Here is a 15,200-nt window from a genome sequence, read left to right on the forward strand (position 1 = left end):
TCACGTAATAGATCCCTTTTTAAAAAAGATAAAATATTCACATCAGTCTCCTTATCCACCTAGCTATGTTTTACTCTACCAAACTGCACTGTCATTTCAACAATGTGGCTTAATTCAATAAAACATTGTATACATCCTGTCCAGAACAGTTAAACACATGCTGGTAAGCTCTGTTAAATTATAATGATCAGGGTAAGGTAGTTGCTAAATGTAGTTAACAAAGAAAATTCCTTTCAGTCATGTTTATCTAGTTCTTTTGGAAAATGAAAGGGAAAATAAAGACTTTCACCTCTGTTTAAAGGCCTTTTCACCCATCTCTCGAGCAGCTCTCTTAACCTCTTCAGGAACAGCATCCTTTTCAGCTTGCGATATTTGGTAAACCTTATGGCCAGCATCCAGTCGATATGGCCCACCCTTGCCACCTAACCCAGCAGTGTCTCTCCCACCTGGGATAGTAGAGATAAAAAATAAATAAATTAAGAATAGGCATTCAATAAGAAAATATTTTCAATATGTTTCAATATATTTTTTCAATATATTCAATAAGAAATATTTTCTGCATTAAGTAAAATATCTCTAAGCAGAGAGTAGGCTCTAGGCTCTAAGCAGAGAGTAGGCTTGTATACATCCATTTTTGACTAGTACAGCCTCTCTCTTAGACATCCTTCCATGAGGCATAAAAAATAATGAATGAAAACCTGTTCCACCAGCCCAAGTATTTCCACCAACATGAGGCATGTTGTTTGGATCCACTTTTCCATGCTTGGGGGAACTGACATCCAAACCACTGTCCCTCTGAATGGTTATCTGTAAAATAGAAAATAGAGCCATAAATCTCTTTTCTATCAAGCAAAACCACTCTAACAACAACCTACTAGGTTTTTACTCTGCTCCTGAGGCATGTTAGACCCACATCAGACCTCAGAATACACATCTCAACCACTCAGCACATTCAGATCTTGCCCACGCTAGAAAAATAAGTGCTTATTGATAATAACTAACATAATTTGAAATTCCACTGTAAACAGGATCATCTGCAGTCTGAATACTTCTTGTAATATAGGCAACACTTGTATGTATATCCAATTTACAGATTTCATGCACACCCAACTACAGCTCCGCATTCTTTATTGATGGGCAGATTGATCATCTTTCCGTGAACAGTGACTAAATAAATGGCATGTTCTTCTCATATTACACGTTCGTGTAATCCTTAACTTCCCCACCATGACCACAAATCTACAGCAGTGGGTTTTCTACTGCAAATGCCTGTCCAGTGACAGCACTTTCCCCATCAATTTACCGTACCGCCAAAGGCTCAACAGCTGTCAGATGGTCAAGACTGAGTCACTTTAGACGGGTTGGATTTAAGTGGGTGAGTGAAGGTAAAAATAGTTTATCCTGTTATAAACTCTGAGTCATGCAGTGAATCAATGATTCATGTGTAAACTGCCCTTCAATTACTACACTTCCATAATTTAATGTCAGTTTACTATTATATGAAATTCAATGACAGATATAAAAGCGATGTCTTTGTATCTAACCTCTATAGATTAACTTTCTTCTCATTTACCATAATACATTTATATCTCTGATGAATTTCCATGCCCCATTAATGACAATTTATTGCCTTCTCAAAAGTTCACTGGCATTATGAGGGTTTTCATTGGAACTGTATAGCAGTTTAATTCCTGAGTTCACTGTCTTGTAGACCCAATACTGACATGAATTCCATACATGTTTTTGAACTGAAAACATGTGTTCTAACAACAGTGTCTTGGCAACTATCCAAAATATAATTTACTTCCACTTTACAGAATTGATATTAATTCAAAGAGGTACAATACATCCTCTGTGAATCATGTCATTAGTGTAAAATCAAGATCTAATCTGTTAAATTACATTAATTTAACATTTGTATAGGAAGAAAGACACTCAACCACAACAGCATGTTACCCTTAGGGGTCTATACTTTTTTGGTTTAAGAGATTTCTTCCAAAAGAAACAGTTCTTTTTTTCTGTACAACTGGTAGATTTCAAAACTATCAAAAACACTGAGGTAAGCAATACTCACTAAACTTAGTTCAAAGTAAAATCATAAAATCAAAACTGTAGTGTCAGCTTCAAGAATCAAAACAAAATATTCTGTAAAGATAGACGATAAAATGATGGTAAATCCTTTACATTTTCATCCTTCTGGGTTGTAGAAAAAATGCACAAAATTCTGCAATAGAAAGCTCCATGAGGCAAACATAGTTCATGAAACAGATACCATATTCTATTTTTGTCGAGTTTTTCTACTGACAAATTTTACTAAATACTACTATTTTGAAATACAATTACTGTTTAAATTTTAGCAGTGAAAAGTTTAGTAGACAAAAAAGCTGTTCACATAAATTTCTGAAATATAATAAATTGTTCACAGATTCCTAGTAGATATGTATTAGGTTTCAAAGATATATATACATTTTACAACAGTTTTGATCTGATTAAAACAGGTATTCTTAACTTTGAAACAGAATACGGTTAATAGAAGATCTTTTATTTTAAAATGACATTCAACTTGTTAAAAGGACAACAGAACATCCTACATTCTATTTCCATTAAAATCTTGAAAAAAAACCTGCATGGGAGAGAGAGAAAAAGAGACTAGTGGTACAATCTATCACAGCTTAAGAATGTATCCTCCCTACTAATTTTTTTTCTATATAGTTAGTAGTCTAATGGGTAAAATATTTGAAAATTTAAGGAAACTAGAATGGAATAACACCAGCAGAGGTATAAATATGAAGTCAGTGAATTCCAGCAGTTTTACACATCTCCTTGTTTTTTTTACATAACATCTATGCGAACAAAAGGAATATTTTAACAATCATTTTTTGCTGATGCTGGATTGCTTGTGTAATTTATTTTTTATTTTTTGAAATTACCACACACTTAGAAACTATGCTAAATTAGCAAACTATAGAGCCTTTGGGAAAAACAAACAAACAAACAAACAAAAAAACAAACAAAACAAACAAACAAAAACTTCTGGATATACTCTCTCAGCTCTTCTTTGAGCTGTTACTTAATGCCATTAGTGACTTATCTGTTTTTTCTCCTCATCATTCCTCTCTCCACAGTAGAGTTGCAAGGTAATTTTACAACTAACAACGTCTCTCTGCTGTGAAGTTTTTATTTTTATTTTAATTTTTTTCCTCTAGAAAGTAAAAATTAGATTAGCAGACAAATAGAATTGAAGATATATTTTAGAAATAATTAAACAGTAAATCACTGAGTCTGGACATGAAAGCAAAGGAAGGATGAGGAAAAAAAATGAAGAAAAAAACTTTTGGACAACTTTGTACATTCTTCAGCATGACGTGTAAAGAGATGGAAAAGCCAAAAGCCATAGATAAGTCACCCCTCTGAGGTTTGAAGGAATTCTTGATGTTAGAACTGTTGGAAAGGTAGATTTAAGGGTGAAGATCCAACACTATTCTGAAGCTGGCAACTGAAAGACAGAGAGAAAAATCTAGTTTGCCTGGAGTGAGAAGAAAGACAAGAAAAACAAGTATCTGAAACACAGAAAAAGCTCAAATATATTGAAGAAATCTACACTAACTTTTCCAAGCTTGTCTGATTGGAATTTCTAAAACTACTAAGATTTCTCTTACTGTTCTGTTGGGTATCTTCCAAATACATATATAAACTGCTTGCTCAAAAGTTGACCAGTCCCCTCATGCATACTCAACTTCTAAATCTGTTGTAAGATTTCTATCAACTTTGCTTCTTTCAGTGAAGAGTTTTGACTCAGCTTCTCCTTTTAAGAGAAACTTGTGCTCTCTTTATATGCTTTAACTGCACTGAAAGGCTTTATTCAGTATCGTGAAGTATCACTTAATGCCGTCTGTTGTGCATATTACAGCTCTGTAAAACAACAGATGAATTCAGTCTAGAAACATTGAGTTTCAGCTATGAGGTAAGGGTCAGAGTAGAATAGCTGGAAAAACAGTGATAGTGCTTTCCTTCTAAGGCTTCCTTTTCATTTCCAAAATAACCACCACTTCCAAAACTCTGCATGAATGTTTTAATTGTGCATTATCTAAAATTGTTTATACATTGGTGTTTATACATTTATACATGATTAGAGAAGGAAAGCAATATTCCTCTGCCTGTTTAGGCAGGTTCTTCAAGAAGCAAAACTGCCATGCTCTGCAAGCACTAGTGATAGGACTAGAGGGAATGGCCTCAAGTTGCACCAGGGGAGCTTCAGGTTGGAAATGAGGAGACATTTCTTCTCAGAAAGAGCAGTCAGGCACTGGGACGGGTTGCCCAGGGAGGTGGTGGAGTCACCGTCCCTGGGGGTGTTCAAGGAAAGGTTGGACGTGGTGCTTAGGGACATGGTTTAGTGGGTGATAGCGGTGGTAGGGGGATGGTTGGACCAGATGATCTTGGAGGTCTTTTCCAACCTAATGATTCTGTGATTCTATGATACAAATGTTACTCTCATCTTACTTTCTGAAGGCCAAGGCCCATGTTTTCAATAATCATCAATGATCTTAGTCCCTGGTTTACAATCTTTTTTTTTTTTTCACTGTATTATTTTCTCAGGCACGTACACTAATGGGTAATGGGTGCATTTGAGAGGACTTCGTGGACGGAGACTCTGCAGGTGTTCCAAAGTCAATGAAACAAACAAACAAAACCTGAGAACAGAAAGATGCTAAAGGAATGGGTTTTACTGAAAGGACAATGGTACGAAGAAAGAGCTTGAGAGAAAAAGAAATGAAGAGAGAAGAGCAAATACCAAGAATTGTTAATGCTTTGACTTAATTTTCTGGTCCTGCCCCTTGCCTCATTCATTCCCTACAGCAAGGGCAGCGAGGTGCAAATAGATCTTAACACTCATTTTACATTGGATGAGAGATACACATTATCTGAACAACGTGCTCAATATCAGTTCCTTCTAAGATACATGAACGCATGCCAAAGAGCTTTACACGGTTACACTTCATTTGTTTTTTGGATATCGCTGGGATTCTAGGAGCCAACTGAATAAGGGTAGCTGATAGAAACAAATTCACTTTGGAAACTAAATAGTCTTATCATCCTTCATATAATAATGTAAAAAACACAGTTAGGCCCAGAGAAGCCAGCTACAGGATTTAATGCACTCAGCAACGCAATGAAACCAGGTGTTTCACATCTGTGTTGCATTTATGCTGAACAGCTATTAAATGCATACTGACCTGTAACAGGGGTCACTATGAAGAGGAGGCAAAGGTTGGTTGTTTTTTCTAGAATTCAGCTAGTTGAGCAGACTATGGGAGTTAAAGGGAACTTACATTTGTAATAACCAAATCTTAAACTACGTTTTGAAGTGGATCTAGAACTACTTTCATGCCACATAAGCAAATGGGAGATTGCATTCTATTGGATTTTGATGTGAAATGATCCGATTTAATAAAATAAACTCTTGGAGAGCAAGGAATCACTGGCATACATCATTGAATGCAAGGCCCAATTTTAATATTTTATTCATCCCTCTATAAAAGACTGAATTTGTTGAGAATTGCACAGCTGACCCAAATACAACTTGCCTTGCCTCTACAAGATACTGTCACAACTATGGGAAGAAAGGAGTTTGCAATAACCCATTAACAAAAGTGTGTGAATTATGGAGAGGCCTGCAGTAGTCTATTATTAAAATGATTATGTCCTACACTTACATCAGCATTTCATTCCAACATATGCAGTGCTTTCATAATTACATACTTTCTTTTTGAGCTCAGAATTCATTTTACTCTCATATCTTAAAACAAATCTCTCAGGCAGTATGAGTAAAATTGTTTTAAAACATTATCAAATTTAGTTTCAGCTGGTTTTGTACAAGAAAGCTTAACAATATTTTAGCACTCAGTGTACTTATTCATGCACTGCAATGAAACTGAGAAAAAATGCCTTTAAAAAGAAGCTTCCACACCTCAAAGGCAGTCCCAAGTAGTCTGACTACATATTTCTGTATCTCAACAAGTGTTGGTTGCCCTCAATTTGCTTGTGCCAATAAAATAGACATAATAAAAGAGTCAACAGCCAGTCTTCAGCATGTCTGATAACAACAAAATTATTCTATTGGTTAACTTTTTATGAGGTGCTTTCAATAAGGTATTCAAAGTACATCTAGACTGCATATATCTTAATGTTCAAACTTCTCTATTATTAGCATGCTTGTAATAGTGTCTGTCCAATTTAGTCAGCAAAATACACAATTCAGCATGTCAATTTTTCAGTCCTTCAAACTGCAGTGTTCACGACCTTCAAGTCTGCCATCTTTTCACCTATGCTTTTTATGTCCATACATCAGCCCCTTATTGTTCAAGTCTGTTAAAATAAACTGATGTCTAAAACACCAGAAATTATCTCTGGGGAAGAGACAGGGAAAGAGATAGAGAATCTCATCTCCTCCTGTATAGTCACACTTGAAATTCTCTCTATTCCTGGGATTTTCATGCAGGAGATATAATCAACAACTTTCAATATTTTGGATGCCCAGAGCTTCATTAGTCTTGTAAGACGTATACTGTCTAAAACAAGGGGCAGAGCACGTACTTAGATTTAACAGCTCTCAGAAAAAGAGCTCATGGTTATAGGTTAGGAAATTTCATTGAGACTTTGTAAGCAGAGGTCAGATGAGGTCGAAAATATTTCTAGCTATGAATAGGAAAGTAATAAATGCTTTCAGTAAAATGTGAACTACTTTTTCCTTGATGCAGTCTGGGATGCATCTCTGGTGAAGACTGACTTTTCTGTTGGAGCCATTCCTGTCGCCCTACCCTGTACATGACACGCTGCTTCTGTTCAACACACTAAATCGGCTAGAGAGTAAATGGCCTTTTAATACAGCAGCTTACTTCAGCATTCTGATTTCGTTAACTTCATTAAAATTCCTGAAAGGCAAAAGATGTGTCAGTGCCTCCTATTCAGGAGTGCTTGCCAGAAAAGCTCCTTTGCAATGTTCTCAGCAACAAAGGCTCATTTCTGCTTGAGGACTGGTGAAGAAACACTGGCTTCTAACGGAGGAGAGCTGCCCCATGCACAGGGGAACAGAACTTTCCTCTGTTAGTGTTAATGCTCCTGGCACTGCCAGTACAAACTCGTATCTAGTCCACTTACACAAGATACAATGCTTATTTTAATAGTCTGGATACAACTTTAAAAAAAGAGGAGAAAACAAGAAAAATATTCTAATTCCAAGCTAACATCCCACAGATGTAAAGGGATCCAATTTGTATTTATGGACTACAGTTACATCCTCAAACCTCTCCAAATTAAATTTTTCTTATCCTATCAGGTATGTTAAAACAGACCTGGTCATTCCTTACAGGATCCTGCATCTTCATAACAAAGATAGATGGACTCACAGCTTAATATAGACTAAACATACACGCACAAAAAGGCAGAACATTGTTTACAAAACACAAGTAAGCAAAGTCTGCAGTATTTACAACTGTAGAGAATATTTACATAGGAAGATTTTAAGAAAGAAGAAGCTAAGGTGACCAAACAACAATTGTTTTCACAAGCACTTATTAGTAATAATAGTGCATCATTGGATGTTTCTTACTTTTTTGAAAAAAAAAATAGGAAAAAGAATGTGTACATTAAGGTTGGAGGTGCAATACAGTTCACATGACTTAAGTGCTTAGTTTAATGCAAGGTAAGGACATGTGCAATAGATTAATTAGTTACAAGATCATAACATCCTGGAAAGCAGACAGGTATAGGCAGATTCTAGACTAGCTAGATTCCATTCTTCTTTTACTCTTTTCATCATAAAGGGAAGAACCCTGCTAAGATACAAATCTGAAGATAATCACTCTTCTCCTAAAATACCTGGGACACAGAGGGAAAGAATGAATGTGCTATTTTGCCTTGTCATTAATATACGGTATATTAAACAGGGTAGTTATAGTCAATGAAGAATATGTACACATTTGCCATACACATAAGCAATTGCTGAAAAAAAAAAAAGAACTCCAGATCCTTACATAAATTTAAAAAACATTAAAATAGTATAAAGCAATTAAACTATTGACGTTTTCTTACATAGCATTCTTCCTTCATCAGTACTGTGGACAAAGATTTGTCATATGTCAGGAGATTATGCAGGGAAACAACCGAATATATCTTAGACTTCTGTCCTACAGGTGATTTAAGAGATACTGATTTGCTCACCAAAATCTGGAAAATCCTTCATCATAACCATACCTTATTATGAAAGAAGATTGACTTTGTCTGTAATGGAACATGACTATTCTCCAGGTGAAAAAGGCATTAAATAATCCAACCCACAGTGGCACAAAGGATTAGGAAATGTTTTCCACAGAATGCAGAATGTATTTTAGCAGATGTGCAAAGGAGTGATTTTTCCCTGAAACTAAACCTTTGTTTTGTTTTAGCTTCCTCCCTAAGCCCCATCAACAACCTTAAAACCTCAGTGTTACCCTGTGCTGTATTTAACAAGTCACAAGAGCTTCCTTTCCTCCAGTACATTTTTTTATATCAGTAGCATAAATAAATGTACTATTTTCTCGAAGAGTATGGGAAAGCTCCAAAACAAGGAAATCAATGGTTAATCTGCCTGTTCCATGTTGTTTTTGCATTCCATTGTAAAACTGATTCAACCAAAGACAGAAAAAATCAGATTTATAATTTGTTTACATAAAGCAAGCGAGAGAAAGACAAAAACAGGCAAAAAAAAAAATCTAATTGCTTCCACTACTCTTACTTGTACCGTATCATATACAGTTTTTTTCAATGTTCTAAAAGTTAATAGCACAATTTCTATTCATATCAACAATGCAAAATTGAGCCCACAAGTCGTCTTTCCACAGAAAGGAATATTCAGTATTAGACAAGACAATAATCATGTATGCAATTCCCTCTGTCTTCAGTTTTATCCTGAAGTGAAAAAACATTAATGGCACTGCAGTATAAAATACATTTAATAGGCTTTAGTCATTCATTTTGCTTCACTTTTATTTTCTATCTTATCTGCAAAACTTTGCAAGAATTCAAAATGAACTAATGAAGCTTCATGCGTTATCTGACTCCCAGGAACACTTCTTTCGAAAAGTAGCTTTTAAAATTCATACAGGCATCAAACTTTCGTCTCAAATAGCAAACCCACATTGTAACTTGAATGCAATTTTAGATCTGTAAAATACAAGCAAAATAACACAAAAAGAACACTATTTAACATGCAGCCACTGCTGGTATAGGTCTTCATTTGAACTAAATGCTGTCACTCTTAAGAATCAGCTCAGAAACTCTGCAGCAGTGGATGCATTACAATCTATTGTCCGTGAATACATACACTGTGACTTAAAAGCTAGATAAACTAAATGAAGTAATGATAGACTTTCATATATTTTCTTCTCTATCTAAAAGATCCTCCGTTATGTTAACACCTGTGGAAATTCCATTTTCATCTGTTATTACTGAAAATTGCCATGTCAATTATTTTCAACTATGAGATCACCTTTTAAGTAAACTACCAAATATGATCAGAGCAGATAGTGTCTGGCTTGGTAACATCAAGGCTCTCCTAACATCAATAAACTTGGAGAACACTGAATTTGATTTCTTCTGGAGTATATAAACAATCTACAACTAGAAAGAAGGGATAAATGGATTATGGTGACAGTAAGGAATATTCTGGACAGAAAATTGCAGGGACATTGCATGGTCAAAACCAAGTTGAAAAAAAAAATACATGTGAAAGCAGAAAAGCTCTATTTTCTACAGATCTAGGACTTGTCAAATCTGTCCGTAAGAAGCAGAAATATAATTTATTAAAGATAAGTATATTGTTTTGGGTTCTATTTAAAGATAACTATGATGTTTTGGGTTCTAAAAGAATATTTAGCACCACCATAACTGACCAGATGATTTCAATTGTCACAGCATTTGTCCTCTCATTAATCAGAGAGCAAGTTTTCTAAGAGCAGAATCATTAGCCTGGCTCTGACAGCAGCATTTCACTGGCGTTAGGAGCTCTAGCACATAAGTCAGCAATGTGCACTGCTGCAGACTTTAAGATTCAAAGGCTGCTGTGCTGAGATATTATATTCTCTCCCATGAGGGCTGTGGTCTTTCAGAGGAAATTCAGGGGAAGAAAGAGGAACTTTGTCCTGGATCAGCATGCTCTAACAGGAAGCTAAGGTTATTTCCATTCCTCCTCTTTGTCTGTCCACTCTAATTAGGCTGGAAGAGCTTCAGGAAAAGGAATGTATTTTAGAAGCATTTGCATAGTGCTCCTGACAAGTGCCTCACTTCAACTGAGGACATTTATATGAGAAAAAGTAGCTGACAGAGAACTGATGACTTTTATTTGAGTTTCTTTTCCCAATGGAGAATTTTAGGGATGTGAACTTTTCAAGCTCCATGGGTCCCTGGCTGTCTAGACTCATGTTTCCCCATACTCAGTGCCTTGTTCCCACTTTGTTAGAATGAATCATGCAGCCCAGGAAAAGGTCACAGAGCTAAACCCACACTGTGCCCCATGCCTGGCAAAGAAGCCCAAAATGCCACCCCACTGAGAACTGCTAGAGGGCAATGAATAGTTGGGGCTGGAGTATCTGGGTCTCATGGATCTCAGCACTGCAAACACTTTCAAATTATCTTACAATCCAGTTATTGATTTATAATCCAGTATTTTACAATCCAGTTATTGACTAGGTAACACTGTCATCTGCAGTATTTCAAGTTTTTCAGGACCCTGCGCAAGACTGCAGAATGCTGGCATATGGTTATTCCGAACTTATGAAAACACTCCGCTGCATATGTTTTTCATAATTTACGAAGTTTGGACCTATATATTTAAGGCGACCAAAATCACTGTTATTGGCTCACTGATGCCCTCATGTGGACAGAATAGCCACTTGGTCCACAGTAGAAAAATATCTTGAAGTATTGAGTGGGGCAAGGACCACGCTTGCTAAAGGTTATGCTTTTATCACAGATTGGGAACTGCAGTTTTGCCCAGATCAGTCTTAACATCAGTAAAAGGCTGGAGTTTTTTCAAAATGTTCTGAAGTACAATGACACTTTTGAAAAAACAAACAAACAAAAAAAAACCTGCCAGTATAAAGTGAGTGCTGAGCAGTAAATACAAACAAGTTCAGAACACTGAAATTCCTGAATCAATTATACTTAAGATAAACATCCAAGCTTAAAAATAAACTTGATCAGGAGAACTTGCATTATCCTAAATTTTCAAGTACAAACTGAAGCCTCAGAAAATCAAAAGAAAAAAGAATGATTTGGATAAAAGCAAAAATATTAATTCCCTTGAAAGGTAAGTCATTGTATGGTTGTGCATGAATAGTTGAGTACAAATACAATAAATGAGACTGTTCAGGAAAGGGAGTAAGATGTTTGTTGCTCAAAGATGGCAGAGAATCAAACAATTGGATTTTTTTGGCCTCAGCTCAAATAAGAGAAAAAGGCATAAGGGAAATCTCCTTCCATTTCTAAGTATCCATTTCTCTAAATCTGTAAGTATTGCTTTGCATACTGAAGATGGGATTTGGATCCAGACTGCAGACAGCTAAAGGTAGGGATGTCCCAGGTAAGCCAGGTGTCTGTGCTTACCATTACAGTAGGTGGTGGTTGAGGAGCCACACAGCTAGAAAAATGCATGTGTCTCCTTCAGGGTGAGCTATCCTGGCTCTCTTAGTAACAATGGGAGCTCCCTTGCTTAGCTCAGAAGTAGACACTGAAATGCCTACAGGTCTGGAGCTGGATACTACTCATCCTTTATGTTACTCTTCAGCATTTCCAAGCACACCCAGAGCAACCTACACAAGCTGCTGGTGTATAAGTACATGTAACCATTGTTTAAGGCAATGAAATTGAACTGCTTTTGCCTGTAAATACTTTTATTTGCTACGTACAGTGTATCTGCTGCGTTCTTTGATCTAGTAACATCTTGAAAGGCAGGTGGGTAAAGACCATAGTAGATCAGGTATGTCCTTCTCTGGGATGGAAGTGTTTATCTCCTGATACTTCACCAAGGCTTGCAGAAGGCTACATTATGCTTAAGCATAGCGAACACACATTTGAGTGAAAAATTTTAAGAAAGTGTGACCCTTTGTAAATCATCTAAGATTTTAATAAGACAGTTTGATCAACTGGGTCCTATGAGTTAGTAGAACTTGAAGCATGTTTTCAGAGGGTTTAGGCATTAATAAACGAAAGCATGACTGCTGTAACGCAAAACATGTACAATCATTTCATATAAATGAAATCAACATATCAAGCCTTGGCAAGATTCTCCAGATCTTTTTGTTATGAATGTTTAATTTCTACAACAACTGTACAGGTGATTTCCAAAAACATCTAAGGAAGGTACCCACAACATACTGTGAAAACTCAAAGATAACTACACAAGTTTGCTTTTGTTCCGTAGTATCAGTAGGGAATGAAAGAAACAAATCTAACAGTCCTTCACAAAATCAAGAGAAGCTAGTTCAGGACTAAAAGCACAACTACTTTTTTACCACTTCACTTGGCCCTTGTTCTGGCCATGCAATGGAAAAGTCTAATTGCAAGAATTGTTAATAAGCATTACACTTTTTTTTTTTTAATTAATTCCTCTGTAGATTTTACTAGACAGTAATTTGCATACTGTATCACCCTTCCTTCCTGATGATCTCCAGTATTTCACGATGATTGACCTGAACTGCTCCCTGCTACAGTTGGAGGCCAGTCCAGCTGTGCAGCATAGGCATTCCTAGGTCTTTTTCCTAAATTGCTCTGAAAACTCTTCCCCTAAATACACTTCGAATTCTTGTTCATTATGAAATAAGTTCTGAAGTCCTGAAGGACTGTGAAGTTACGGCAATCCCTTGAAATAATTCTAATTTAAGAGAGTCAAAGTGCAGGTATGACATCTGGGCATATGTAAATATATATGCGTGTGAACACACATCTAACATGATTTCTTCCAACTTCATCCATAAATCGGACATTTTTTGCATTATGATGATCACTGTAAGAATGCACTCAGCTTCAGATCTAGTTCAACACCGGCTTTACTTGTAGTCTAGGTAGGATAGGAACACATTTTAAATACATTCCTAATGATGGACCTGATATCCTGTAAAAGCTACTCAACATTTGCCTTTGTTCTCATCATATTTAAAGATAAACTGATGTTTGAAAAAAGAAATGACTACTGAGTGCTGTTGAACTCATTGAAATGCTTTTTTTTTAGCAAAAAGTCCTTGCATCAAGGATGATATGAGCAGTTAGACACATGAAAAAAACACATTATTTTTTTTTAGTTATTGTTGATAAAAATACATTGCACTTTTAAATTACTGACATGAACAATATGTTTGTGTCTTCTAGCTGTTCACAGGACATAGAATAACTTATGTGCTCTGTGATCATTTTTGACTGCAGCTATAAGGCTGCGAAGATAGCCATCTCAATCTGAGAAAAAACTCTCTATATTGCATTTCTTGAGCTTTGCTGAATACGTCTATACATGTCTCAGCTAAGCGTGTTTCAACCTTGAGCTATATAGAGTTGACATCTGTTTTCTTAGGTGGCTGCACCGCATTTATATGCAACTTCTTGTCCAACCTAAGGTATTTCTGTAGTGAACGCAGCATTCAAGGACATTCTAACTACTCCGCGTAGCAACACGGTTATAAAGAATATTTATATATTTGTATGGGTGTACACTGCAATTATCCCAACTCTGACAGTGCACCATAGATGTACAGTGTGAACCTCAACAGGTCATCTGCCTTTCTTATGTCTCAGGTCCCTCCTCTGTAAAACAATGATAACAATTACCGGCTCCAGATGTTGCAAGAATTAGATATTTAAATGTTTAAGTGTGGCTAAAGGGAATCCGTTAGGGATTGTGGAATAATTTTCTTCACCTCTCCCTTTAGCTAGTCAGGAGGATTCTTGCTTTGTGCAAACACTATGTCAGTGAAATGTTAACTAGTCACAGCAGAAACCAAAAGAATACACATCTAGCTAGTACAAAAAGGAATCTCAATTTAAAATAAATGCACTCATTTTTGACAGAAAACTGCTCTGTCAGTCAGTTCCCCAGGGCAGATGATCTTGAATGTAATCTCCCAGAACCTCTATCTACAGGCTTCCTGTTTCTTAAATACATTTCATTCATGTATTCTTTCAGTGCCAAAGCCTGAAACATATTCAAAATACATCCAAGTCATGTTGAGCCATCCACCACTAGGACCTGTTTGAACGAAATAAGTCTGGGCCAATACTCCTTGAATTTATACACAGTACTGAGAACTGTCACTAGTGCATTTGTCCTTCAAACCAACAGTGAGAAGCAAACAAAGATTTTTTCTCATTTATGGATTTTTCTGGATTCATTCCACCATCTCAGGCTTATGATGCTATGAACTACAGTGTGACTTAACTGCTCAATTGCTTTTGCTGGAGAATCAACAGATCAGGTCAAGTCACAAAAGCAAAGAGTTAAAAAAGGTGGGAACATTTCCAGGCTTCTTGTTCAAATCAGGTCTTGGAATCAAGGAATTGTGCAACCACTGAACTCCTTAGGCCTTCATATATAGCCACAAATGCAAGAGCACTGCAATTGCAAAAACTCATCTCATGTATGTAACAGATAATGCATCTGTTGCAGGTTCCACACGTGTCAGGCCAGGCTGGATGGGGCTCTGATCAACTTGATCTACTGGAAGGTGTCCCTGACCATGGCAGGGGGGGGTTGAATTAGATGATCTTTAATGCCCCTTCCAACCCGTTCTATGATTCTTTATCAAATAACAAAAATACCAAAAAAAAAAAAAAGGCAAAACAAAACCCTAAGAAATCCCAGATCACAATGTGTTTTTTTCTTTTTTTCCTTTGGATCAATCAGATCACTTCTTTTTACAGTCTTGGTACTGAAATAACAAAAGATTAACCCAATGTCATTTTGAGTGATGATATTGTCTAGAACAAAATTACAAAAAGGATTTCCAATAAAGTTGTGATTACATTCTGAGGTTCAGATATACATTATCGTTCATTACAAGCCAACTCTTCTGTTCTTGCCCAAGTACATTTTATGCATTCAACAGGTTTGGGTTTGTCCTAAGACTTTTGAAAACAATGGCATTCTGATTATCTTTATGCAGCATAAAGAGAGAATT

General features: G+C 36.3%; 1 protein-coding gene across 1 annotated transcript in view; it reads right to left on the reverse strand.

The window, feature by feature from the left end:
* Positions 1–15,200, reverse strand: part of VWA8 (von Willebrand factor A domain containing 8) — a 195,799-nt gene that overhangs the window by 29,885 nt on the left and 150,714 nt on the right. The window contains exons 38-39 of the mRNA XM_080554946.1: positions 699–807; positions 290–446 (exon numbers count right to left, since the gene is read on the reverse strand). Coding sequence (XP_080411072.1) covers positions 290–446; positions 699–807 — 266 coding nt within the window. The remainder of the gene's footprint in view (positions 1–289; positions 447–698; positions 808–15,200) is intronic.

The sequence above is a fragment of the Anser brachyrhynchus genome (genome assembly GCF_964034855.1).
Source record: "Anser brachyrhynchus genome assembly, chromosome: 1".
NCBI lineage: Eukaryota > Metazoa > Chordata > Aves > Anseriformes > Anatidae > Anser > Anser brachyrhynchus.